This window comes from Benincasa hispida, chromosome 9 (assembly GCF_027475165.1).
Source record: "Benincasa hispida cultivar pf3 chromosome 9, pf3_genome.v1.1, whole genome shotgun sequence".
Lineage (NCBI taxonomy): Eukaryota > Viridiplantae > Streptophyta > Magnoliopsida > Cucurbitales > Cucurbitaceae > Benincasa > Benincasa hispida.
The window spans coordinates 41228513-41255822 of NC_143486.1; the positions used below are offsets into that span (position 1 = coordinate 41228513).

General features: G+C 37.0%; 1 protein-coding gene across 1 annotated transcript; it reads right to left on the minus strand.

The window, feature by feature from the left end:
- Positions 1-16230: 16230 nt before the first annotated feature.
- Positions 16231-19035, minus strand: LOC150033815 (alcohol dehydrogenase-like). Its single transcript, XM_090317570.1, has 9 exons — positions 18746-19035; positions 18480-18616; positions 18350-18396; positions 17827-18235; positions 17659-17734; positions 17494-17555; positions 17201-17353; positions 16697-16807; positions 16231-16617 (listed from the first exon to the last, which is right to left on the minus strand). The coding sequence occupies exons 1-9, from the start codon at positions 18780-18782 to the stop codon at positions 16498-16500; spliced, it is 1152 nt and encodes a 383-aa protein (XP_090173696.1). The 5' UTR covers positions 18783-19035; the 3' UTR covers positions 16231-16497.
- Between the last annotated feature and the right edge of the window lie 8275 nt (positions 19036-27310).

Sequence of the window (27310 nt, forward strand, 5' to 3'; positions counted from 1 at the left end):
CCATGATGTTTTTGAAACAGTGTGAGAGTTTCTGAACCTAACTTAGATGGCCAAACATAACGCAAACAATCAGTAGAAATAAATCAAAAGTAGTAAAGAACACTAAGATATATAGTGGTTCGACCAGTTTGGTCTACATCCACTTTAAGAACCAACTTGAATTAATTTATTAATGAGCAATAAAGGAATTTTACAAATTACAGATAATCAACGAAATCATCAATTTGTAAACTTTGTATCCACTGATACCGAGAGATCCGCACACAATGTCGCCTATAAAAACTGAGAACAACCCGCTGCAAAAACAGCCCAAAAACAGTGTGCTATCGCTCTGACCGGCGAATCACGCATAGGTTCGTGCATATCTCACTGCTGCTGGAAGCAGCCTCCAAGGCGAAACCGAACTGCCACACCAACGTTCGAACCTGCACTAAAAAAACCCATGATCGGATAACTGCCTCACCCGATCGCTCACGCCGCAAAATATCTTTACCTTCAGACAAGCTCACTATCTCTCTGACGAGCTCATCAGACAGAACCAAGCGGCCAACCAACACAGCTTCAACTGATCTCCCAGGCAGCTCTGATTCCTCCAATCTACTTCAGTGGCTGCCAGATCAACCTCACACGTGGCTTCTGTTTTCCTTGGCAAAAAAACAAGCGCATATTGCCCTAATTTGGAGAAAAAGTGATAATTACAAGTTTGCCACTGCTCAATAATTACGATAATGCCATTGGGCCTTTAATTTTTCCAAAAAACTCAATAAAACCCACTTAAAAACCTTGTTATTTTCTACAAATCTCCCTTATAATAAGAATATTTAAGTGCCAAGCTGATTCTCCAATCTTCCTATGATCCAGATTTAATATTCAACCCATCTAATAGGTATTTGAACCTATGGGCTGGAAGAACCTTGGTTAACATATTTGACAAATTCTCAACTGTATGAACCTTGACTAGTTCAACATCTTTTTGCGACACAACTTCTCTGATAAAATGAAATTTGACATTGATATGCTTAGACCGTTTGTGATGAGATGGATTCTTCGCAAGATGAATAACACTCTGGCTATCACAACGGACAATAAGAATGAACTCCTACGACAACAACTCACCAACTATCCTTTTCAACCATACTGCCTCTTTCACAGCTTCACTCACTGAAATATACTCTGACTCAGTAGTAGAAAAGGCAACAACTGAATGTAGAGCAACCTTCCAACTGACCACATTATCAAACAAACGAAAAATGTGACCAGATAGAGACCTTCTTTTGTCAAGGTCTGCAGCATAATCTATATCTGTGAAGCCTTCCAACAGCGCTGATTTATCACAATCCCTATTAAAACACAATGATACAATGGTACTACCTTTCAAATATCGAAGCACCCATTTAACTGCATTCCAATGCTCATTCCTAGGATTTGACATAAACCTACTTATCATACTCATAGCATATCCCAAGTCAGGCCTAATACAAATAATCAAATACATAATACTTCCAACAGCATTACAATAGGGAATATTAGCCATCTCTTACCTTTCTTGTTCAGTAACAGGACACTGAGATGAAGAAAGCCTAAAATGAGATGCTAAGGGTGTCGAAACTTCTCAAGCAGTTTATGCACATAACTCTCCTGCAAAATGGTTAACAAACCTTTCTCCCTATCTCTTTTCACATCCATGCCTAGGATCCTTTTCAAATCACCTAAATCTTTCATCTCAAATTCACTACTCAATCGTTTCTTGAGATCAAAGATTTCAGAATAATCCGTAGACACCGGAATCATATCATCTACATACAGAAGTAGATAAGTATATGTACCTTTTTGAGATAGTTTTTAGTACACGCAGGCATCATATGATCTCCTGTGAAACCCCTGCTTCAGAATAAAGGTATCAAACCTGATATACCTTTGTCTTGGCGATTGCTTCAACCTATAGATGGACCTGTGAAGACGACAAATCATGTCTTCCTTTCCTTTCACCTCATAGCCCTTAGGTTGAGCCATGTAGATCACTTCCTCTAATTCACCATGAAGGAGAGCTGTGGTGACGTCCATCTGTTCAGCAAACATATCAAAGTGAACAACAATAGATAAAATTAATCGAATGGACGAATACCTCACCACCGAGAGAAAATCTCATGAAAATCAACTCCCTCATTTTGTATGTAGCCTTTGGTTACCGGTCTAGCCTTATACCTAGGTTTGCTGTCACCTTCTGTACCTGACTTGATTTTATAAATCCACTTTGACTGAATGAGTTTCTGATTAGGAGGCTTTGGAACCAATGACCATGTTTGATTCTTCTGCAACGAGAACAACTCTGCTTCCATAGCATCCTTCCACTGTTCCTTCAAATCAAATACAATAGCCTCCTCAAAAGTAAAAGGCTCTGCTTTAATACTGTCAGCTGCACAAGTAAGAGCATAAGCAACTAAATCAGCATAACTATACCTCGTAGGAGCTTGCCTCACCTTCTGAGGCCTGTCAACTGTAAGCTGATAGTTCTGTAGGTCACTGTTACTTGAGCTTTCTTCACCAAAAGCTCCCTCATCAATCAAAGTCCTCTGCAGTTGAGGCTGTCTACCATCAGAACTGGATGACTGATCACTGGAATCACCTGAACTAACTGATGGTTATGCTTTAGAATTAATTCTAACATCTGCCTCAACTTGATCAACTGTCTGCTGTTTCTGCTACTCTTTAACACGAAATGGCATCTCTGTTTCATTAAAGGTCACATCTCTGCTGATAATGCATTTATTTCTGCCCTCTTCTAAGCACTAAAGTTTATATCCTTTAACACCCTGAGGATAGCCAATAAACATACATTTCAGTGGCCTCTTATTCAGCTTCCCTTCCTTGACATGAGCATAAGTTGAACATCTAAACACTCTGAGATGATCCAAGCTTGGAGCTTTTCCTGTCCATATCTTCAGAGGAGTCTTTAGGCCTAAAGTGGAAGACTAACTCCTATTAATAAGATAACAGGCTGTTTGGGTAGCTTCCCCCCAAAGCTTCAAGGGTAATGAAACATTTGTCAAGAGACATCTTGTATGCTTCATAATTGTTCTGTTGAACCTCTCAGCTAAACCATTCTGCTATGGAGTGTACATAACAGTGAAATTCTTCGTAATTCCCTCAGATTTTCAAAATTTATCAAATTTGTGATTCACAAATTCCAAACAATTGTCTGTCCTCAGATACTTTACCTTCCTGCCTGTCTGGTTCTCAACCTGCTTTTTCCATTCAAGAAATTTTCCAAAAGCTTCATCCTTCTGTTTCAGTGGATACATCCATACCTTTCTTGAAAATTCATCAATGATCGACATAAAGTATCTCGAACCTCCCATAGAAGGTATCTTTCTAGGACCCCACAAATCTGAATGAATATAATCCAAAATTTCTTTGGTAGAATGCTTCCCTTTCCCAAACTTCACTCTAGTAGACTTTCCCATTATGCAATGTTCACAAAATGGGAGTTCAATGTCTTTAACTCCTCCAAGCAAACCTTGTTGTGAAAGAGCTTGCAGACCTCTTTCACTCACATGAGCTAATCTGTTATGCCATAACATAGATTTATCTGTTTCTTTCACAGATGCAACAACAACACTACTTGAAACTGCAGTACCCTCCAACACATAAAGACCATTCCTCAAGGTCCCCTTCAGCTTAACCAAAGAGCCCTTGATAACCTTCAAAACTCCATTATCAGATTTATAAAAATAACCTGCTCTATCTAATTCGCCCAGAGAAATTAGATTTCGTTTGAGTTCTGGAACATACCTTACATTTGTAAGAATTTTGATCATACTATCATGTGTTTCAATTCGAATTGACACAATTCCTTTTACATCACAAGCATCTTTATCACCAAGCAGAACTGATCCCCCATCATTTTCCTGAAAGTCAATAAAGAAATCCCGATTAGGAGTCATGTGAAAAGTGTACCTTGAATCCATGATCTAAGCATTCTGAATGTCTCTGCTGGACACCACCAAAACCTCTACTGAATCATACCCATCAGTAATATTTGCTACACTAGAATCCCCTGCATGCTTGCTACTTGATGCTTCCTTGCTCTTATTCAAAAGGAAATTTTTTCTAAAGTGTCCTTCTTTATGACATAGGAAACACTTTTTGCTTTTCCCCTTTGATTTCGACTTGGATCTCGACTTTTTTCCTTTTCCGTTCTTTCTCTCATTTTTGCCTCTGGCCATGAGTAACTCTCCATCCTTGCGTTCCTTTTTAATCTTGAGATTTCTCGTTCTCAAGGCATCCAACACTATATTCATGGATAATGAATCCCGTCCATATTTAATAGCTGCCTTAACTTCTCGATACGATTCTGGCAAAGAATTCAGAAGAATAACTGCTTGATTTTCATCCGACATCTTCTCATCGATGTTATTGAGATCAACTATAATCTTCTGGAATTCATCTAGGTTCTCTTCTAAGCCTTTACTTGAGTCCATCTTATATCCAAAGAATTTCTCCTTTAGATATAATTTATTTGGCACAGACTTGGTCAAATAAAGACTTTCCAGTTTCTTCCACAACTCCGCTGTAGTAGTGGCCTCATCTACTAGCCTAAGCACTCTATCTGACAGATACATAATTATTGTCGAATAGGTCATCTCATCCATATCCTTTTTTCAGCTTCTGTAATTGTTGGTGGAAGGTTATCTTCGTCTAAGATTTTGGCTACCTTTTGTTGTACCAAAATAGCCTTAATCTTTTTCCTCCATAACCCGAAATCACCTTTCCCATAAAATTTAACAACTTCGAACCGTGTAGACATCGAAGCCATCTATCAAATTAATTCCAACAAAATAATCCTGAACAAAGAATATGCTAGCACACACTACCACACACCCTCTTTGGATCAATGGAGCTCTGATACCACTTGTGCGAGTTTCTGAACCTAACTTAGATGGCCAAACAGAACGCAAACAATCAGCAGAAATAAATCGAAAGCAGTAAAGAACACCAAGATATATAGTGGTTCGACCAGTTTGGTCTACATCCACTTTGAGAACCAGCTTGAATTAATTTATTAATGAGCAATAAAGAAATTTTACAAATTACAGATAATCAACGAAATCACCAATCTGTAATTTTTGTATCCACTGATACCGAGAGATCCGCACACAATGTCGGCTCTGAAAACTGAGAACAATCAGCTGCAAAAACAGCCCAAAAACAGTGTGCTATCACCTCTGATCGGAAAATCACGCACAGGGTCGCGCGTATCTTTCGCTGTTGCCAGAAGCAGCCTCCAAGGCGAAATCGAACTCCACACCAACGTTCAAACCGGCACTGAGAAAACCCACGACTGGATGACTGCCTCACCTGATCGTTCACGCTGCAAAACAGCTTTACCTTCAGTGTCGCCGGAATCGAGACCACTGTTTCTCTGACGAGCTCGTCGGATGGAACCAAGCGGCCAACCAAGACGGCTTCAACCGATCTCCCTAGGTAGCTTCAATTCCTCCAATCTGCTTCAGCGGCTGCCAGATCAACCTCACACGCGACTCCTATTTTCCTTGGCAAAAAAACACGTGCATACTGCCTTAATTTGGGGAAGAAGTGATAATTACAAGTTTGCCACTGCTCAATAATTACGATAATGCCATTGAGCCTTTAATTTTTCCAAAAAACCCAATTAAACCCATTTAAAAACCTTGTTATTTTCTACAAACAGCTTATGAGAGTATTTAACATTAGTGCTGGAGGTGCTTGGACGAAGAGCTACCCGTTTGTGATATGACATGCGGTGTTAATAGCCTTAGCCCACAATTGAAGAGGTAGACCATTAGCATGTAACTTGGTCCAAGCCATTTCTTGTAACGTTCGACTTTCTCGTTTCACAATCTCATTTTGCTGAGGAGTAATAGGCATAGACTCATGATGAATACCTTTAGCACTGCAAATTTAAAAAATTGAGCATTTTCGATTTCTTGTTCATGATCACATTGAAATCGTATAATATGGACATTTTTCTTTTTCTACAACTGTATAACTAAGTTTCTGAAAGCATTAAAAACATTAGACTTGTTTCTAAGAAAGGGTGCCAAAAGAAGTCATCAACAAAGACTAGAACATATCGTTTACCATCGAGACTTTTAACTTACATTGGTCCCATAAGATCCATATGTATAAGCTCTAGGATTTTTTCTTTACCTATTTGTGTGAGACTCTTATTTGCTTACATGTCTGACACTCTCCATAGATTGTCCCATTATCACAATGCATTGAGGGAAGCCTAATAATGACATTTTAAGATATGACCTTTTGAATAGATTTAATGCTTACATGGCCAAGATGCTTGTGCCGCAACAACGTCTCATCTCGAAGAATGACATTGCACACCTGATTAGATATATTAGAGGACCACAGATTACAGTTATCAGAAGAGTGCGTATTTGTCATAACCAGAGTTTTATCATTTTCTATGACAAAAATTTTCTTTAATTAGTGAAATTAACATTGAGCCCTTGATCACATGGTTGGCTTATACTAGTAAGATTAGTCGTGAGGCATTCCTTAAGCATCACATCATCAAGGAATGGTAGACCTAAATATTGGAGCTTCCATTTTCCAACAATTTTTCCAATTGCCCCATCTCCAAAGGTGACTTGTCCAGAACTTACAGCCTTTAGCTCAGAGATATAATTCTTCTCTCCAATCATATGTCGTGAGTTTCCACTATCGAAAAACTTGTCTCTTCTCTCCAAAATGAAGTAAAATTCTTCAAGGATAATTTTGGAATAAGATTTTTTTTAAATGAGAAATATCTTCTTGATGAGTAATGTAATCTTAGTGATAGGATAATTTTTGCCATATCTGCAAAATCTGAAAAGTTAGAGTCATACTTGCTACACCCTAATCTTAATTTGTTACACAATACAATTTTATGTATAAAAACTCAGCCAATGTTGAGGGTGTTCAATAAGATTTTAATTTAGTAGTTGATTGAATGTATAATGATTACAACTTATAACAACTGATTTGCTTTTCTTGCAATTTGTTCTCAATATTAATTTGTTTCAAGGGTGTTGCAGCTTATTTTCAAATGTGGATTTATCAAGAACTTTTCAACATCTTTAAAGACGTGTTTGATTTTCAAGAGTTTAGAGATTATTATACTTTTTGAATTCTCTTTGGATTCCTTTGAAGCTTCCAACTTCTATCTTCTGATTTTGTGGAAGTGTCTTTTGAGATTTGATTTTTAGATCTTTAAAAGATAAAAAGTGATCTTTGGAGCTTTCGTTTTTAAAGACTTGAGAGAGCTTTCTTTTATCTTCAGAGCTTCAATCTTCTTGCTTTCTTCCAATCTTTCCTTGAAATGAAGGGTAAGACCTCTATTTTCATAGAGGACTCATAGGCTTGGGACGGGTTATTTTAGGCCCAAAAATTGAACTTGATCTTGGTCTAATAAAAATATTTTATTTGAGACTCAATTTAAGGCTTAATTTAGGGTGAATTTTGGGTCTGAGCAACTTAAATTACTTGTTCCAATCTAATTTATAATTTCACGTCCATTTTGACTATTTAGCCAAAATGTATAGTCTAGGCTTAATCACAGTTAAAATTTGATAAGCCTATTGTCATGATCGAATGACCGTAATGGAGAATATTGAATGGGAATTTTGAGACCAATCACAAGTTGCCAAGTCATTTACTAAATTAATCATGAAATTCCAAATCATTAGATTTGGGCTCAATTAGGAGTTGACATATGTCCTGAATTGAAGTTGAAGACAATTTTCGATGACGCCACATGGTTTTATCATGACTGTTGAATCAGATAAGATTAATTGGACCCAATTTGATATTATTATTTAGGTCAAAGTCCAACTAAGTCAAAAAAATAGGCTGAATTTGACCCAAATGTCAAATCAAGCCTAAATCCGATTAATTGGGCCCAAAGACCAGACCCATGGATCAACGAAGCCCAAGCCCACTTGTGAATTCTATAAATAGATAAGCTCTCCTCATTTAGAGGGGTCAGAAATTCTATACTCCAGAGAGCTTACAGGGAATTCTCTATAACCAGAAGACTCCTTGACTCCTGAAGCTCATCGCACCTGAAGATTGAAGTCCTTTGAAGATACAAGCATTCTGAAGACTGAAGTCCTTTGAAGATACAAGCATTCTGAAGACTGAAGTCCTTTGAAGATACAAGCATTCTGAAGACTGAAGTCCTTTGAAGATGCAAGCATTCTGAAGACTGAAGTCCTTTGAAGATACAAGCATTTTCTACATTCAGAGAGTCCAGAGAATTCATCAATAAGAAGAAGACTTCCAAGACTACACTCTTAGAAGACAGAAGACCCTTGAAGACACAAAGAAGACTCTTCCAAGACTTCTGTTTCAAGAATGTTCGGTGCTTTTCTTCTTCAAGTCAAGCACATTTATCCCACTGAGAGAGAATCAGAGGATCAAGTATTAGAGATCGAACCACATTGCATCAAATAAACTTCAATATCAATACCAACTCAAGTTCAACTCCACGAAACAAGTTTCTCCGGAAGTCTCATGTGAACACTAATCCTCCAATAAGATCAACAAGCCTAAAGGCCGATCATCCAAGAAGATCATCAAGCCCAAAGGCCGATTATCTCAGAAGATCAGCAAGCCCAAAGGCCGATCATCTAAGAAGATCATCAAGCCCAAAGGTCGATCATCCAAGAAGATCAAAAAGCCCAAAGGCCAATCACCTAAGAAGATCAACAAGCCCAAAAGCCGATCACCCAAGAAGATCAACAAGCCCAAAGGTCGATTACCCAAGAAGATCAACCAGCTTAAAGTTTATAGTTTATTTTGAAAGCATCAAAATACTATGTATTAGAGATTGTACACACTTTCCACAAAATTAATACAAATACAAAGTTCAAGTTCTACGAAAGAAGTTTTTCTTGGAATCTCGTGCGAACAAATTGGCATGCCCAATGGAATATCTCTACCTCTCATCTCTCTCTCGTCATCCAAGTCTAACAAATCTACAAATGGCACCAAAGAAAGTTGCATCCAAAGCTACCATCGCAAACAACACTTACATAAGCTCTGTCATCACAGAGGAAATCTAGGACCAGCTGATGGAATCTCCTAAAGGCGGGATTGTCATCAGAAAAAATCCCTTGTTCGACAACTATGCTTCTACTACGGATCTACTAGAGAAAGAATCACATTTTGATGTAGTGTCTGTCATGATGACTGACGTAACAACTGAGTCGACCATGGCAGAGATGGAGGTAAAGATAAATCTCCTAATGAAGGCTGTAGAGGAGCGAGATCATGAAATCGCTGCTTTAAGAGATCAGATACAAGCTCAAGATACTACTGAATCAAGTCAATCCCCAACTACAAAAGCCAATGACAAAGGAAAGACTATCTTGCAGGAAAGTCAGCCACCACAACCCATCTCTGTTGCCTCTCTTTCAGTTCAACAGCTCTAGAATATGATCACAAACTCCATAAGAGCTCAGTACGGAGGACCGTTGCAAACTTCCTTTATGTACTCGAAGCCATACACCAAGAGAATCGACAACCTAAGAATGCGAGCTGGGTATCAACCTCCAAAGTTCTAGCAGTTTGATGGAAAGGGCAATCCAAAACAACATGTTGCACACTTCATTGAAACCTGCGAAAATGCAATAACCAGAGGAGACCAATTAGTCAAGCAGTTCGTCCGTACCTTGAAAGGAAATGCTTTCGATTGGTATACTGATTTGGAGCCATAAGTGATTGACAGTTGAGAACAGCTAGAAAGGGAGTTCATGAACCGCTTCTACAGTACAAGGAGCACTGTTAGCATGATGGAGCTGACGAACACCAAATAGTGGAAGGGAGAGACAGTCGTCAATTATATCAACCGATGGAGAGCTTTAAGTCTAGATTGCAAAGATAGACTTACTAAATTATCTGCAGTGGAGAAGTGCACTCAAGATATGCACTGGGAGCTTCTCTACATCCTACAAGGGATAAAATCTCGTACGTTTGAGAAGTTGGCAACATGCGCTCATGATATGGAGCTGAGCATTGCCAACAGGGGAACTAAAGATTTCCTAGTCTCTGAAGGGAGAAAATACAAAAATGATGCCAAGGGCACTGAAAAGATCGTGGGTAGTGCCACAAAAGAATCTATGGTCGTTCATGTGACCCCGCTAAAATTTTCCTTTAAGAGAAAACAAACAAAATTTGAAAGAAGGCACAATGAGGGCGAGAAGCGTCGTCCAACTCTTAAAGAATGACAAGAGAAGGTTTATCCATTCCCTGACTCTAATGTGGCAGATATGTTAGAGCAACTATTAGAGAAACAACTTATTCAGCTACCGAAATGCAAGCGGCCGAAACAAGAAGGAAAAATAGATGATCCTAACTACTGCAAGTATCATCAGGTCATTAGTCACCCAGTTGAAAGGTGCTTCGTGCTGAAGGAACGAATTATGAAGTTGGCTCGTGAAAAGAAGATTGAGCTAGATTTGGATAAAGTAGCTCAGACAAATCACGCTACAGTAACGGCGACTTCAAATGTTCCATTACTGTCTGTGTCCCATGCTCAAAGACAAAGCCTGATCCAGTTTGGAGAATTCGAGCCTATAGTTGTTTGGTTCCAACAAGAGATTCAAATAGCAAATTTCGAAAAGAAAGATGAGCTTGTTGAAGATGACTACGAAGGGTGGATAGTAGTGACTCATCGAAAGAGAAGACAACGAAACTCTACCCAAAAAGAGTCACGTTCCTATCGAAGCTATAGAAGAAGAAACAAGACTCATAAAAAGAAAGGCAAAAAGATGACACGGAAGCCTAAGCCTGCTAAGAAAGAAGACAAGGATTTTCCTCAATTCCGACGGCCGACAACTTCGGCAAAATTTCTCCCAAGAAGCTTTCTCAATAATCATCTAGAGAAAGTATCAGAAGTTATTGCATGTCACACTGTTGGCATAGTGGAAGTCGACAACAATCATGTGACTGTTGAAGAAGTAAACGACTCAGAAGAAATGAGGCAAAGAACTTCTGTCTTCGATCGTATTAAGCCTTCAAGTGCTCGATCTTCAGTTTTTCAAAGATTGAGTTTGGCCACGGTAGGAGAAGAAGACCAATGTCCAACGACTACTTCTGCTCGAACTTCAGCCTTCAAAAGGCTAAGTATATCCACATTAAAGAAAGATCAACCTTCAACATCTGCTTTTGATCGTCTCAAAACAACAAGCGATCAACGTAAAGGAAGGATGAAAATCTTGAAGCCAATGTCATTCCCTGAAGAAAACAACGACGAAAAGATTCACAGTCGTGTCCCTTCACGCATGAAGAAGAAATTTTCTGTTGACACAAGTACAAAAGGTTCCTTGATAGTGAAGTCAACACTCATCATATTGACGAATCCTACAATGAAGAGGATAATCAAAACCATGATGAAATAAGAGCTTCTAAAGTTTAAATGAAGAAGCTCCTCATCGCAAGAGCCTAAACTGCATGATGCTCCTGGCCCCCATGAGCTTAAAATGTGAATGGCCCCCTCCAAAAAAAAAAAAAAAAAATCTTTGTATGAACTACGTTACGACTTGATCCCTGTCATTATAAAGAGTACGTAGGCAAATTATAGAAATTTAAGTTCAATCACGCAAAAAAAAAAAAAAAACATTCTTCTTGAACTACATTATGACTTGATCCCTATCATTATGAAGGGTATGTAGGCAGCTTGAAAGAAACTTCAAGTTCAGTCCAGTTAAAAAAAAAAACATTCTTCTTGAACTACATCATGACTTGATCCCTATCATTATGAAGGGTATGTAGGCAGCTTGAAAGAAACTTCAAGTTCGGTCCATTTAAAAAAAAAAAAAAAAAAACTTGAACTACGTCATGATTTGATCCATTTCTTTAAAGGTACGAAGGGAACTTAAAGAAATTTAAGTCTAGTCCATCAGAAGAGGTACGACAACCACGCAAATATGATACTACAAGATTGATGTTGATCATCCCCATTAAAGAATGACACTCCAGATTGAAGATGTTAATCCCTATTGGGGGCAACATAATGGATTGAAGAAGTTCATCCCTCGTAAGGAGCTAGCACAGTAAATAAAAGGCACACGCTTGGAATGCACTTCGTTTCCTCTTCGAAATCAAACTCGGATGCTCTTCCATCTTCAAGTTTAGAGGTTTCATCGATGTTTCATCTTCATGCTCAAGTCTGGATGCTTTTCAATGGCATCTTCATGCTCAAAGTCGCGAAGTCGAGCTCAATGTGAAGATTCATCGATGCTTCATCAAATTCAAGTGCGGAGGATTTACGGATGCTTCAAGCTCAAATGCAGAGGATTCACCGATTCTTGAAGCTCAAGTGCAGAGGATTTTCCGATGCTTCATCAAACTCAAATGCAGAGGATTTGCCGATGCTTTGTCAAACTCAAACGTGAAGGTCTCGTCGATGCTTCTCCATCTTTAAGTTCAAAGGCTCTATCGATGCTGCTCCATCTTCAAGTTCAAGATTGGCGTGCATGACCCCACTTCCATCTTCAAGTTCAAGATTGACGTGCATGACCCCACTTCCATCTTCAATTCAAGATCGGTGTGCATGGCTCTGCTTCCATCTTCAAGTTTAAGATTGGTGTGCATGGCTCCACTTCCATCTTCAAGTTCAAGGTCGGTGTGCATGGCTCCACTCCGTCTTCAAGTTCAAGGTTGATGTGCATGGCTTCGCTCCATCTTTAAGCTCAAGATCAGTGTACATGGCTCCACTTCATCTTCAAGTTCATGGTCGGTGTGCATGGCTCGGCTCCATCTTCAATGAGTGAGTCTACAAAATCATGACGCAGCTTCGCTTCATCTCCAAAGTCTGGCGTGGTTCGCTTCATCTTCAAAATCATGGCGTGGCTTTGCTTCATCTCCAAATTGATGGCACAACTTCGCTTCATCTTCAAAATCATGATACAGCTTCGCTTCATTTTCAAAGTCTGGCGTGGTTCGCTTCATCTTCAAAGTCATGGTGTGGTTTCGCTTCATCTCCAAATTGATGGTGCGACTTCGCTTCATCTTCAAAATGTTGGCGCAGTTTCGTTTTATCTCCAAAGTTTGGCGTGGTTCGCCTCATCTTCAAAGTTGTGGCGTGGCTTCGCTTCATCTCCAAATTGATGATGCGACTTCGCTTTATCTCCAAAGTCATGGTGCAGTTTCGTTTCTCTCCAAAATGTTGGTACAACTTCACCCTTTCTCCAAAATTGGTGTAGCTTCGCTTCCTCTAAAAAAATGTGGGTGTGGTTCCACCTCATATGCGAGATCAAGTTTGGTTTGCCAAGCTCTACCTCATATGCGAGGGCAACTCTGGTACGTCCGGCTTCGCCTTGTACGCAAGATCGACTCTAGCCAACTTGACTCTGCTCAAAAGCTTGATGGCATATTCTTCTCATTTTCAAAGTTTAATGGCATATAAGTCTCAATGGCATATTTCCCTTATCTTCAAATTTGGGAGAGTTGTAAGCCTTGCAGGGCCCCCTCCCATGACGTTCAGGATATGTGAACGGTGCTACAAGGTAGACCTTATCGGGATCCTCCCTAGAGTGAAAGCATGGGAGAGTTGTAAGACTTACAAGGCCCCTCCCATGACGATCAGGATATGTGAATGGTGCTACAAGGTAGACCTTATCGGGATCCTCCCTAGGGTGAAAGCATGGGAGAGTTGTAAGCCTTACAGGGCCCATCCCATAACGATCAGGATATGCGAACAGTGTTACAAGGTAGACCTTATCGGGATCCTTCCTAGGGTGAAAACATGGAGAGTTGTAAGCCTTGCAGGACCCTCACATGACGATCAGAAAGCATGAACAGGCATACAATAGATAGACCATACCAAGGTCATCCTACAAAAAACGCGGTTGTACTCCCTTGAGTTGCGCTTTAGCTCCTACAAAAGAGTAAGGGGGACAAATTAAAAAAAAAAGGCAAGTAAAGAAAAAAGAAAAAGAAGAAAAAAAGAAGAAAAAAAGAGAGAAAAAAATACAAAATTTTCTTAAAAAAAAAAGAAAGAAAAAGAGGAAAAGGAGAGAAAGGAAAGATTATAAGGAGAGGAGGGAATGAAGATAATGGAGGGGTTTGGGGTCTTATTTATAGAGGTTCCCTGATTCTATAACAAATTAGGAAATCTAAATCAAATAAAAGATTTGATTTAAAATATTAGATTTTTTATCAAATTTTCTAATTTGATTCTATCCTAATTTCAAATTAAATTAAACAAATTTATCTTCAACTAAGATTTGGACATATTCCAAATTTTATTCAAAGTCAAATTTAAATTGTGGATAAAATCATAAATTAAAATCTGACCATATTCCAAATTTTATTCAAAATCAAAATTGTTCAACATTAAATTGCAAATAACATCTCAAATCAAAATTTTAGTATATTCCAAATTTTATCCCAAATCTAAATTATGAGACTTTTATACTCAAACCAAATTATTAAAGATAAAATCTCAAATTAAAATTTGGGCATATTCCAAATTTTATCCCACCTAAATCACCAAATCATACTTTTATCCCAAATTATTAAGTCAAATTAAAATTTGGGCATATTCCAAATTTATCCAAAATCCAAATCATCAGACTTTTATCCTCAAACCATATTATTAAGGATAAAATCTCAAATTAAAATTTGAATATCTTCCAAATTTTATATCAAATTCATCTAAATTTAGGTTCTAAATCAAGTTGTGGGAAAGATCTAAAATTCATCCTAAATTAAAATTTTGCCATATTCCAAATTCAAGTATCTTATTGAGCGGATAAAAAAAAATCACCTTTTATTCAAATTTGGGCATATCCCAAATTTTAAATTTTATCTTAAATCCAAATCAAATTAAATTGGGACAAAGCTCAAAATTTTTCATAAATTTGGCGATATTTCAAATTTTATCCCCAATTCAAGTTAACTTATGTACTAAATTCATAGTTTGACTGACATATCAATTAAGGTCAAATTCAAGAACAAATATATTTGGATTTTGATTCCAACTTTATATTTTTCGAGATTCATCCACTCATGTATGTGCATAAATTTGGGGCATTTGTTGAATGAGAAATTTTAGACCAACCACACGTTGCCATGTCATTTACTAAATTAATGATGAAATTCCAAATCATTAAATTTGGGCTCAATTAGGAGTTGACATATGTCTTGAATTGAAGTTGAAGACAAATTTCGATGACGCCACGTGGTTTTATCATGACCGTTGAATCAGATAAGATTAATTGAACCCAATTTAATATTATTATTTAGGTCATAGTCCAACTAAGTCAAAAAAATGAGCTGAATTTGACCCAAATGTCAAATCAGGCCTAAATCTGATTAATTGGGCCCAAAGGCCAACCCATGGACCAACCAAGCTCAAATCCAACTATTTGAGCCCAAAGGCCAGACCCATGGATCAACCAAGCCCAAGCCCACTTGTGAACTCTATAAATAGATGAGCTCTCCTCATTTGGAGGGGTCAACAATTCTATACTTCAGAGAGACAAGAGAAGACTGAAGTCCTACTGAAGTCCTCAGAGAGACAAGAGAATTCATCAACAAGCAGAAGACTTTCAAGAAATAATTTTTTTTTTGGAATCTTGTGCGAATAGAGACATAGTGTTTTTGAGTTTACCCTTTATGCATCATCAACCCTAATTTTAATAAAATGAGCTGATGTGTGATTAGCCAAAATTTCAATTAAAAACCAAATGGGTTTAAAAATTTTCAAATATAATATCTTTTAAAAGTGAAATTTTATCAAACAAATATACTAATGTCTACCTTTAATTTCATAAAAACCATTTGATCTCCCTACCATATAATATTGTTAAAAAAAAAAAAAAAAAGAAAAATCATGACAAAACCCATAAAACAAAAAGAGTTTTTTAAATTCATAAACCACGAGAATCAGAATAACAATGAATTTCTGGTGGCCCATGTAATTTTTTATTTTTTATTTCATCAGAAATCAGAATCAGAATCTTTATGCCATGGAATAATTATAAAGATCATTGCTATAATACTACTCTTGATTCCATCTCTCCCTAAACAAACGTGAAAGAATCAAAATTGGAATTTGCATCTTCATTAACTAATTAAATGTGTTACAAAATGAATGATGGGTTATTTTATTATTACTGATTTTTTTAGTAAGATAATATGAGGGCAAGGATTTGAATTTTCTATATGAAGAAATGAAAAGTATATATATTTTGAATGAAACATAACAAACAAAATTAATAAAAGTTTAATAGAAGGTAGTAAAGTGTAATTACATCAAGAAGTTACTCAGAAATACACCAAAAGATAATATAAGAATAAAGTGTAATTACATCAAGAAGTATTACACCAGAAGATAATATAAGAAAGTAGAATCACACACATAATTACAAAAATAATTCTAAGAAACAAGAGATGGACAAACAAATGAGACAAAAGTCATGGAAAACAGTATATTGAATTTGTTTTCAAGATTGATCAATGATGATCCATTCGAATGACGCATCGGATAGACTGTCCGTTGAGCATGTAGTCGAATGCCTTGTTGATTTCATTAAAGGGAACAGAGTGAGTGATGAATTTCTCCAATTCAAGCTCCTACATGATCAATTAATATAGATTAATTTAGAACAAGAGAGAAACTTTGAAAAGGAATTAATTAGTGATTGATACTAACCTTGTTCAAGTACTGCTCAACCACATTGGGAATGTCTGAGCGAGTTTTGTAGTTCCCAAAGAAGGTTCCCTTTAGAGTCTTCTCATTCATGGAGAGTGCATTGCATGATGAGTCTCATGAACACATTCAAAGGCTGAGATCATTGCTTGGATGCTTCCTGTACATTCAACACTTCGGTCAACTCCTCCATTTGTCATCTCAGCAATCACCTGTATGTATGTGGAAATAATTCATCAATCATTATTACTTGTTCTTAATCAATTCATATAATTACCTGTTTAATTTTTTATTTTTTTTTTGTTTTTTTAAAAAAAACTAATGAATAAATTAATGAATGAATTATAATTACCTGTTGGACAGGTTTGTCATAATCCTTTGGATTCACAAACTCATTGACACCAAATTTTTTAGCTGTGGTTTAAAAATAAATAAGAGAAAATAAGCATATTGATATTATTGAATGTCAGAATTAGATACATTATGTAATCTAATTTATTAGAGCATTATGTAATCTAATTTATATATGCTAATGAATGAAGAAAAAAAAAAATAAAAAATTACATCATGAACACATTCAAAGGCTGAGATCATTGCTTGGATGCTTCCTGTACATTCAACACTTCGGTCAACTCCTCCATTTGTCATCTCAGCAATCACCTGTATGTATGTGGAAATAATTCATCAATCATTATTACTTGTTCTTAATCAATTCATATAATTACCTGTTTAATTTTTTATTTTTTTTTTGTTTTTTTAAAAAAAACTAATGAATAAATTAATGAATGAATTATAATTACCTGTTGGACAGGTTTGTCATAATCCTTTGGATTCACAAACTCATTGACACCAAATTTTTTAGCTGTGGTTTAAAAATAAATAAGAGAAAATAAGCATATTGATTATCGAATATTGAACTGGAGGGGCATGCAGGAATTAATTAATTAATGATGAGTAATTTATACCTTCTTCAAATCGACTTGGATTGAGATCGACTCCAATGATCCTGGATGCCCCAGCAATTCTTGCACCCTCAGCAGCCTATAAATTAGAAGAAAGTGATGATTCTTAATATATAATTCAAAATCAACCACAGAGAGAGAAATTGAAATTGAAATTGAAAATATACTTACAGCAAGGCCAACAGCACCTAATCCAAATATAGCAATAGAGGATCCCTTAGTGGGCTTAGCAACATTCAGAGTGGCACCAAGACCAGTGGAAATGCCACAACTAAGAACACACACAATGTCAAGGGGGGCAGAAGGGTTGATTTTGGCCAAACATCCAACATGGACAACTGTGTATTCACTAAATGTCGAGGTTCCCACAAAGTGGTAAATTGGTTGTCCGTTTTTAGAGAATCGTGTGTTGTTGTCGCTGATCATCACTCCACGGTCAGTGTTGATTCGAAGGAGATCGCACATGTTGCTCTCTTCCGACTTACAATGACGGCATTCCCCACACTCCCCTGTGAACACTGGCAGTACATGGTCGCCTGCTTTCAGACTGGTCACCCCTTCCCCTACGCTCTCGACAACTCTGTTTTAATTTTTACAAACACAAGTAATTATAATTATATATATATTTAGTAATTCTAATAGAAAAATATTATACATATATATATATATATGTGTGTGTGTGTGTGTAACATACCCTCCAGCTTCATGCCCGAATATTCGAGGAAACAGAGGTGTTTGGCCCTGAAATGTACAAAAAAGATGCAATTTTGAGAAGACCCACAAAGTCAAATTGAAGTTTTTAGAATAAAGTGTTGAAATTAGACCTTGGCCTCCCAGAAGTAAACATCAGTGTGGCAAAGAGCAGTGAAGAGGATCTTGACACGGACTTCATTAGCTTGTGGTGGTGCCACTTCCACTTCCTCAATTACCAGTGGCTTTCCAGCCTCCCATGCCACTGCAGCTGTATAATCCAAAGCATAACAAACTAAATTATTAGAATTACATCCACCAATTAAATCTGATCATCAATCAAAATTAATCCATCCACCGCGAATAACTACATTTGAAATGGGGTTATGTACGAACCAACCTTTGCATTTGATGACTTGACCTGCGGTGCTTGACATCACTTCCACGAACAATTTTCAAACGCAACTTCTTGCTTCAAGCAAATCAATATGTTGATGAGATGAGTTTTGTGTTTGATTTTGTTATCAAATCTCTATTTATAATGCTCTGCCAAAATGCCGAAACACAACAACACCCCACATTTGGAGTATAATAATTGACAAATTGAATTTCTTTGTGGGCGATGTGGCTTTTTTTGGTGCCTTGGGTTCTTAATGATGTTCTCGAGAGTTGAAAAATAGCAACTTGGAGAAAAAAACACCAGAAAAAAAAAAAAAGACAACTTGGTGTGTAAGCATATAAACATGGAGGTGAGGAATCCAGATTCCAATAGTCTAAAAACCTTGAGCGTACACTTTTTATATATTAACCATATTAAAAAATTTGAGAATGAGTTGACTTTCTTAAGCCTCATCTTTGATTGAATTCTTTGGGCCAATTATATTTTTAAGTACAGCGATTCATGCTTTTTGAAGTTCATTTTACTTCAATCATAAGAGGTTTATATTTAAAATCTTTCTAATAAGCTCTTCCAGTTTCAAATTTATATATTATATCCTTGAGTGTCTAATGTGGTGTTTGGCTCACCAACATGAGTTGAGTAGAGTTGGTATAATATACCAACTCATTGTTTGGTCCACAAACTTTAAATGTTGATGGAGTTGAGTTGGTATATTTTACCAACTCACCCCAACACTCCCTTCTTCCAATATTTTTAATGACTTCACCCATTGACTACTGTCACATACGGGGAACTAACTCTAGGCTCTGATAACCACCTCCGATGAAAACTCCGAAGATGAAATCCGGGCTTCGACAACCACCTTTGATGACAGTTCCGACGATCAACTCAGGGCTTCGACAACCTTCGCGCGACCAACTTCGATAACCAATTTCGAGCTTTGGCAACTACCTCCATTGACTCAACTCCGACAACAAAATTCGATGACCAACTCCGACAACCACCTTCATAGAATCCGACAACCACCTCCGACTACAAACTCCGATGAAAAACACCTTCAATGACCACCTTTAAACAAGCAACTTCAACGACCTACTCGTGGCTTCAACAACTACCTTCGACGAAGAACTCCAACAAGCAACTCTAATACCACCTTCATGCGATTAACATTCGGGCTCTGACAACCACCTCCGACTACAATCTCCGACAAAAATCACATGATCAACTTCGACGACCACCTTAGATGTTAATACTTTATTTGAGACATCTATAGAACTACTGCCTTAGAGAAAATTATAAAGCCAACAAAAAAAAACTCCAACATACTCCCCATTTGGCTTATAATTTTTTTTTATAGGCAGAACAAAACAAACTACCATTCAACAATAAGTACATATGTCTTAAAGAAAGTCTTGACAAAAACAATAACATCAATAGAACAACACAAAACAAGCTAAAATATATCAGTGCTTAGAGCAAAAACACATCATAATCAGGAGTAGAAAATCAATTAGAAATTTCCACCAAACCACAAACAGCTCCGCCTTTCTGGATGTAAAAAAAAAAAAAAAAAAACATCAACGTCGTTGTTGAGAAGAGGAAGCACCCACCTCCCAAGATAAAACAGATCGCGATCAGTAAAACCTCATCCGCTTCAGCCTTTTTCTCTTGAAGTTGGCACACCAAAGACTCCAGATCACGTGATGCAGTCGAAAGTAGCTGAAGAATACGACCACCAAACGAAAAAGCTATTAAATCTTGAGTTAAACCATCAAGATGGTAAGTAGTCGTGGTAGTATCCAGATCAGGAACATCAAGAACTTACACAAGTTTAGGACTGATGGAGAAAATACTTGGAGATGGGCCAACCTGAAGCAGTAAGAAGATTAGGCTTCTAAGACAAAAGGATAGCACAAATAAGGCGAGGAAAACAAATAAGAAATTTCAAGGCTGTAGACCCAATGTGTCGTTTAACTTGGTTGATTACAAACACACCATAATTGAATTATGATCTAGTCCCAATCTGATATATCAAAGTAGCAAGAGCAATTGACAAACCATATTTGAATGAAGAAGGGCACGAATTATAAATTCCAATTCTTTATCCGATATGGAACGTCTCGGGCGTTAATCATCGATGAAGGCTCACATTTCATCAATCGTATAATCACCAACCTGTTGACTAAATTTAACGTCAGCCATAGTGTTGCAACCACTTATCACCCACAAACTAATGGGCATGTAGAGATTTATAATAGAGAGATCAAAACTATCTTGGAGAAGGTAGTCAGTACCTCTAGGAAGGATTGGTCACCCAAGCTCGACGAAGCGCTGTGGACATATAGGACTGCCTTTAAAAATCCAATCGGCATGTCCCTATATGCTCTAGTCTTCAGAAAAGCTTGTCATCTGCCTCTCGAGTTGGAACACAAGGAAATGTGGGCATGCATGAAGCTGAACTTTGATCTAGCAAGTGCGGGGAAAGTCTAGAAGTTGCAATTGAACCAGCTAGTCGAGTGGCAAATGAACGCCTACGAAAATGCCAAGCTCTATAAGGAGAAAACCAAGAAATGGCATGATGACTGCATAAACAATCGGACATTCGTCGAAGATCAACAGGTATTACTGTTTAACGTGCGTTTGCAATTGTTTCCAGGGAAGTTGAAGTCCCGCTGGTCTGGACCATTCCGCATCAAGACCATCTTTCCCCATGGTGCAGTGGAACTAACAACTAAAGACGGAAGCAACGCATTTAAAGTCAATGGTCAACGAATTAAGCCCTACCTTGGGGGTGATGTGGATCGACGCATGGAGACCATCGACTTAGGCAAGCAGGATTAACCGCTTGCAGGGGATGTTATTGCGGTAACTATGAAAAACTTCTTTTAATCAGCATCCCTATATCTATGTTTAATTGCTTTCTTTACAGCTTTCATTTACTGTTTTCTAAATTGCGTTATTTACTACTTATTAGAATTAGCCTTTAATGCTTTATGTATTTCCATGTCATATTTAAATTCGTTAATTTGTATGCATTAGTAGCGCTGTTCTTAAAATTTTTGTAAATGACTGAATAAAACAATGAACACCGCAAAGTGTTTTCAATTTGCATTAGTGATGAATTAAAAAGGAAAAAATAAAATTTGGTATGTAACGCGATGATGGGTGCATTTTGTGATAACAAGGTACACTTTGCGTCCATTCTACCCAAATGCATGCGCTCGTATGTATTGTTAGCCCGTCCTTAGCAAAAACGCACTATGTTGAGGTAGTGTTGTGCTGGTAGAAGTATCGTGCGCTTGTCTTCTGCAAATATGCATTTGTGTTAATGGAAGTATGGTGTTAATTTTTAATCATGCATTCGTCTGAATCAAATACAAAAGACAACTTCATTCATTATTTTTCTTTATATAGAAGCTAATTCTTTGATTCTTTGATTCTTTGTACATGAAAAAATTTTGTATTTCATTAATTGTAATTCCTTGTATATTTAGTTAATTTTTAATACAACTGAGTAACAATTCTTTCCCTATGCCTTAGCCTCTTCTTTATCATCCTTTGTCATTATTTGCGATATTTTTGATCTTTTATTTTGCATTATTTATTGTGCTGCCATGATGACTAATATGCATACACTTAGTAGCATTTCCCACAGTTTTATTTTGCGTTATTTATTGTGCTGCCATGATGGCTATAGCATTCTTTTATCCTTCAAAATTCTGCTCAAACCTTCTTTTCAAAATTTTGTCTAAGTGTTTGTCTATTCTGTCCAAACAATGCAATGAGGATCTTACGCATCTCTAAATTTGGGGGTGGGGAAGGTCTGAACAGATGCAATCAAGTAGATGCAGTCATTAAGAAAAATGGGTTCATTTCCATCACAAAAAAAAAAAAAAAAAATCCAATGTCAGCGCAAGGAAAATCCCAAAACAATCCCAACCTGATACGAGTTAAGTCGTGAAAGAAACATGCTCGTAGTTGGATGTTCACATGACACCCATGGGAGCAAGCCAAAATGAAGGTGGGTTTTCAAGAACGACGCAATAAGAAAAGAGAAAAAAATGAGAAGAAAAAAAAATAAAAGAATATAAGAGATAACTCCTCTGATCAACAAAAGTTATACTTAGCTGAAATTCAAGAGTTAAAGTTGAGATTGACACACAACCGTAGTTGAATGTTCACATGACACCTGTGGAAACAAGCCAAAACGAAGGGTGTAACCATGATCAATAGTCTCTAAATGAATGACGCAAATTTGACCACCGCATTTAGACAAATCAAGTTGTTTTTGCAAGAAGAGGTAAACAGTCTTTTTAAAAATAGAAAAGCATTTTTGAGTATAAATTTGTTGTATAGAAGAATAAAGGATATAAGGATAGAAGGAAATTGCGATGTTAAGTAATGTTGCCTAGGTGGAGCATTCGGAGCAACCAATCAATGCAAAATTTAGGATAAGAATTGAGCAATATTGCCTTAGTAGAAGATATGCTTAAGGACAAACATATATCTAAATTTAGGGGTGTGATAACTTGTAGAAATACAAGTTATTTATACTGTTTTATTTAGATATTGCGGCCAAAAGGAGCGTCGATAGTATGGCTAAGAAATGTGAGAATTATAAATTGTCGTCAATACACCCACTGACACCATTGCGATGGTAGAAAAGAATGTTTCGGTTCTGTTTTACAGGAAATCAAATCACCGCGTACATTCATGGCTCAAAGATAAACAGAACAAAAAATCTATGTCGTATTGCGCCTGTCAATCAATAATGAAGAGACGATCAACGCAATGATGGCGCATGCAACAATCGATCAAGAGCTTTGCGATCAACGCAATTTTCACCGCATGTGTAATAAAAAACAACACCGTATGCAGGCAAACGATCGAGGATGTAAAGAGCAACGCAGTTGCGGAGGATTCTAACGCGTGTACAGTGACCGTTGTGCATTACTGACGGGATTGATTGCATAACAAAAAGAATATTCACTCCACCATTTCAAGAACTGCCTTAACAATAAAGTGGGGACCACAATGCAAAGAGTCAAAGCTTCGCCCATAAATAGCTTCTGCAATTCCATTGAAGAGATATACTAGATACGAGAGAATTGATACTTGAATATACTCGATAAGGGAGACTTGAATACTGATCTGAGAGAGAGACTGGTTGAGCGATTAATCGATGTAGATCCAGGAAGAATCAAGAGACAAAGCCGAGAGGTGAGTCTTCGGGCAAAGAATCTGTTCAATCCCCGCCGTCGAAGCTCTACACGAAGGTCACTTCTACCAGACAAGCAAACCTGAGAAGGAAGCTCTTCTCTTCATCCATTCCACACGTCGGCAAGCAAAACCTCCATCCAGATCTGTGTCAAGATGTTGACACCCTTCTGTATTTGTTTCTATCTCATTTTCATCACTTGTACTCATCTTCTTTACTTTATCATTCACACCATGTATCAGACGCTTAATCTTAGTATTAATTGTTATGATCATTTCCATCATCATTTCTCTGTCTATTTCTATTCATCCATGATGTTTCCTTAATTCCCTGGGTAGTTAATAAGAATTGAGCAAGTAAATTAATCTGTGTTAAGGAAATAATTTTGTTTAGCTAAAGCATGCTAGACAGCACCTTCAATTGTGAGAGCAGAAGTGAAGATGTCGTTCCGCCTATCGAGAGAGGGTTGGAAGAATGCGTTAACTAAAGCAAGAAGTACTTTCAGAGATGGAAGCAACCTTGCGTTCATCACGTTCGTCCCTGTTTCACCATAGAGATATGGGAACGCAGCCGATCACCGAGAGGTGTACACCAAGGAAAAGCGGAACCTTAATTATATCTTTAACGCAATTAACTAACTTGCGATGTTTTTACTAATTATTCTTTCTATTTTTGATTCATACATAAAGACTTGCCATCGCATACCCCAATCCTTTGTATAACTTCATAGTCAGTCTCGAACTCAGTATCATGTATCATGAATCTTGTATCTTGTATCATAATAGTTTAGGACTTTACTTTTATCGCACTTTTATTTTATCAACGCAATTTACGTTTATCGAAATTTAATTTCATATACACACCAAATCTTTTATTAATTGTAAAACCGATCGCATATATCACGAAAGTATCACATTAATGAAAACAATCCATGTGTTCGACCTCGGATTACTCTGAGAAACTTGCGTTGGAATTATACTTGGTTTCAGCGCAAGGAAACTTGTGACAACGTATTATTCCATAGCATACTACAAGCATATAATTAACAACGTATATATCTAGAAGTAGTATCGCATAAAATGTGCATGAGCATTAACATAGCATAAGATTACATTTAGCGTTACAAGTTTATGGCAACATGAGCTTGTAGCACATCATCATGCATGCACAACATATGACCAATTTTAGTTCATCAAGTACTCACCATTAGAGATGACTGAGAGAGATAATTAAGAATACAAACATCGAATAGAGGGAGTTGCGAGAGAGAGAAACCCACAATGCAACAAGGAAGCCTATCCTGATCAAACTGCCTATAATTTGAATTCGAATAGGAATTTGAAGTTAAACCCCAATTAAACTTCCCTAAGTTCTCACAAACCATAATTAAGACAGTTAATTACATGATCTGTCTTATAGGCATCCAAAACTAATGGGCCGAGATTCTCAGCTGAATGACCCGTGAAATTAATTGTTATGCTTTAAGAACACAAAGACCCAAGATTTCCTTTTGAGTCTCAAAATGATCAGCATCAAGAGCCTTAGTAAAAATATCAGCAATTTGATCTTTTGTGTCTAAAACAATCTATTTACTTTCTACAAGATCACGAATAAAATGATGTCTGATGTCTATATGCTTAGTACGACTGTGTTGAACTAGATTTTTGGATATGTTAATCGCACTCATATTGTCACAGAAAAAAGTCATGATATCTTGTGAGACATTATACTCCATCAACGTCTACTTCATCCAAATCAATTGGGTACAACTACTCCCTGTTGCAATATATTTGGCTTCAGCCATAGACAAGGAAACATAATTTTGTTTCTTGTTAAACCATGAAATCAAGTTGTTCCCTAAGAAGAAACAACCTCCAGATGTACTCTTTCTATCCTTTGAGCTACCTGCCTAATCAGCATCACAATAGCCAACTAGAGTGCTATTGATATCAAGGGTGTACAATAAGCCATAATCACTAGTCCCATTTATATATTTGATGATTCTCTTTGCACTAAGTAAATGACTATTTTTAGGATAGGATTACCAGATACCGCAACAACAAAGGCAACATTAGGCCTGCTGGCAATCAAATAATGCAAACTTCCAATGATGCTCCTAAAGAGGCTCTTATCAACATTAGTTCCACCAGAGTCTTTTGACATTTTTACATGAGTTGGAGCAGGAGTTCTTTTAGTACGGGCACTTCCAAGGCCAAATTTCTTCACTAAATTCTTGGCATATTTGCTTTGTGAAATAAAGATTCCTTCTTTAAGTTGCTTGATTTGAAATCCCAGAAAATATGATAGTTCTCCTACCATGCTTATTTCAAATTCATCTTGCATCAGTTTCACAAAGAGCTCAACCATCTTCTGAGACATTCCTTCGAAAACAATTGTTGAGTTGTATGTCCTAAACTTTCAGTTTGTCATGTTAAACATATTCTATTATCAATAAAGATGTTATTGATGTTTAGTCAATAAAACTATTATTGAATATGTGAATTGCACTTGTAAAGTCTAAGTCCAATAAACTAAAGATCCATGGTTATTATATGAATACACGAACTTTATGTAGAGACATAAGAGTGGATCAAGTTAAGTAAATAGCCAAAATGGTCTAGAGTATAAGAATTAAGTCACTCCTACCCGCTTTTAGGAATAGTAGAGAGGTTGTTAATTTAAGTGCTGACTCCGAGTCTTGAAGAAGAAGCCTCACCCTCTTATTGGTCCGAGAAGGACTTTAACATGGCACTTATCAATTGTTAACATGTCAGACGAGATGTTAGGCACATTAGTATTAACAACTAAAGTGATATTGAGATCTTCTTCAATAGGAGGAGAACTAGGGGAAATAACATCACCATCAATTATAACATTAATAGACTCCATTACAGTATAAGTTCGTTTGTTGTAGACACGATAAGCTCGACTATTTGTGGAATATCCAAGAAATATCCCTTCATCAGACTTGGAATCCCATTTTCTTCTAGTCTCTTTATGAACAAGAATATAACAAATACTTCCAAAGACAAAAATATTTCACATTAGGTTTTCTACTTCTCCATATTTCATAAACAGTGCTTGAAGTTCCTGGTCGTAAGACCACTCTATTATATATATGACAAGCCGTGTTTAAAGCTTCTGCCCATAAGTCAAATGGCATATGTTTTGCATGAATCATTGCACGAGCCATCTCCTAAAGTGTTCTGTTTTTCCTTTCCACAATCACATTTTGTTGTAGTGTAATAGGAGCAGAAAATTCATAGTGAATCCCAACAGACTTGCATAACTCAATCAATTGAGAGTTCTCAAACTCCCTACCATGATCACTTTGAATACGTATCACA

Coding starts and splice junctions, on each gene's coding strand:
- LOC150033815 (XM_090317570.1), bottom strand. CDS start 18,782: ATGTCAAGCACCGCAGGTCAAGTCATCAAATGCAAAG. Junction 17,735..17,826: donor TAGGTGCTGTTGGCCTTGCT/GTAAGTATATTT, acceptor TCTAATTTATAG/GCTGCTGAGGGTGCAAGAAT. Junction 16,808..17,200: donor TATATAAATTAGATTACATA/ATGCTCTAATAA, acceptor TGTTCATGAGAC/TCATCATGCAATGCACTCTC.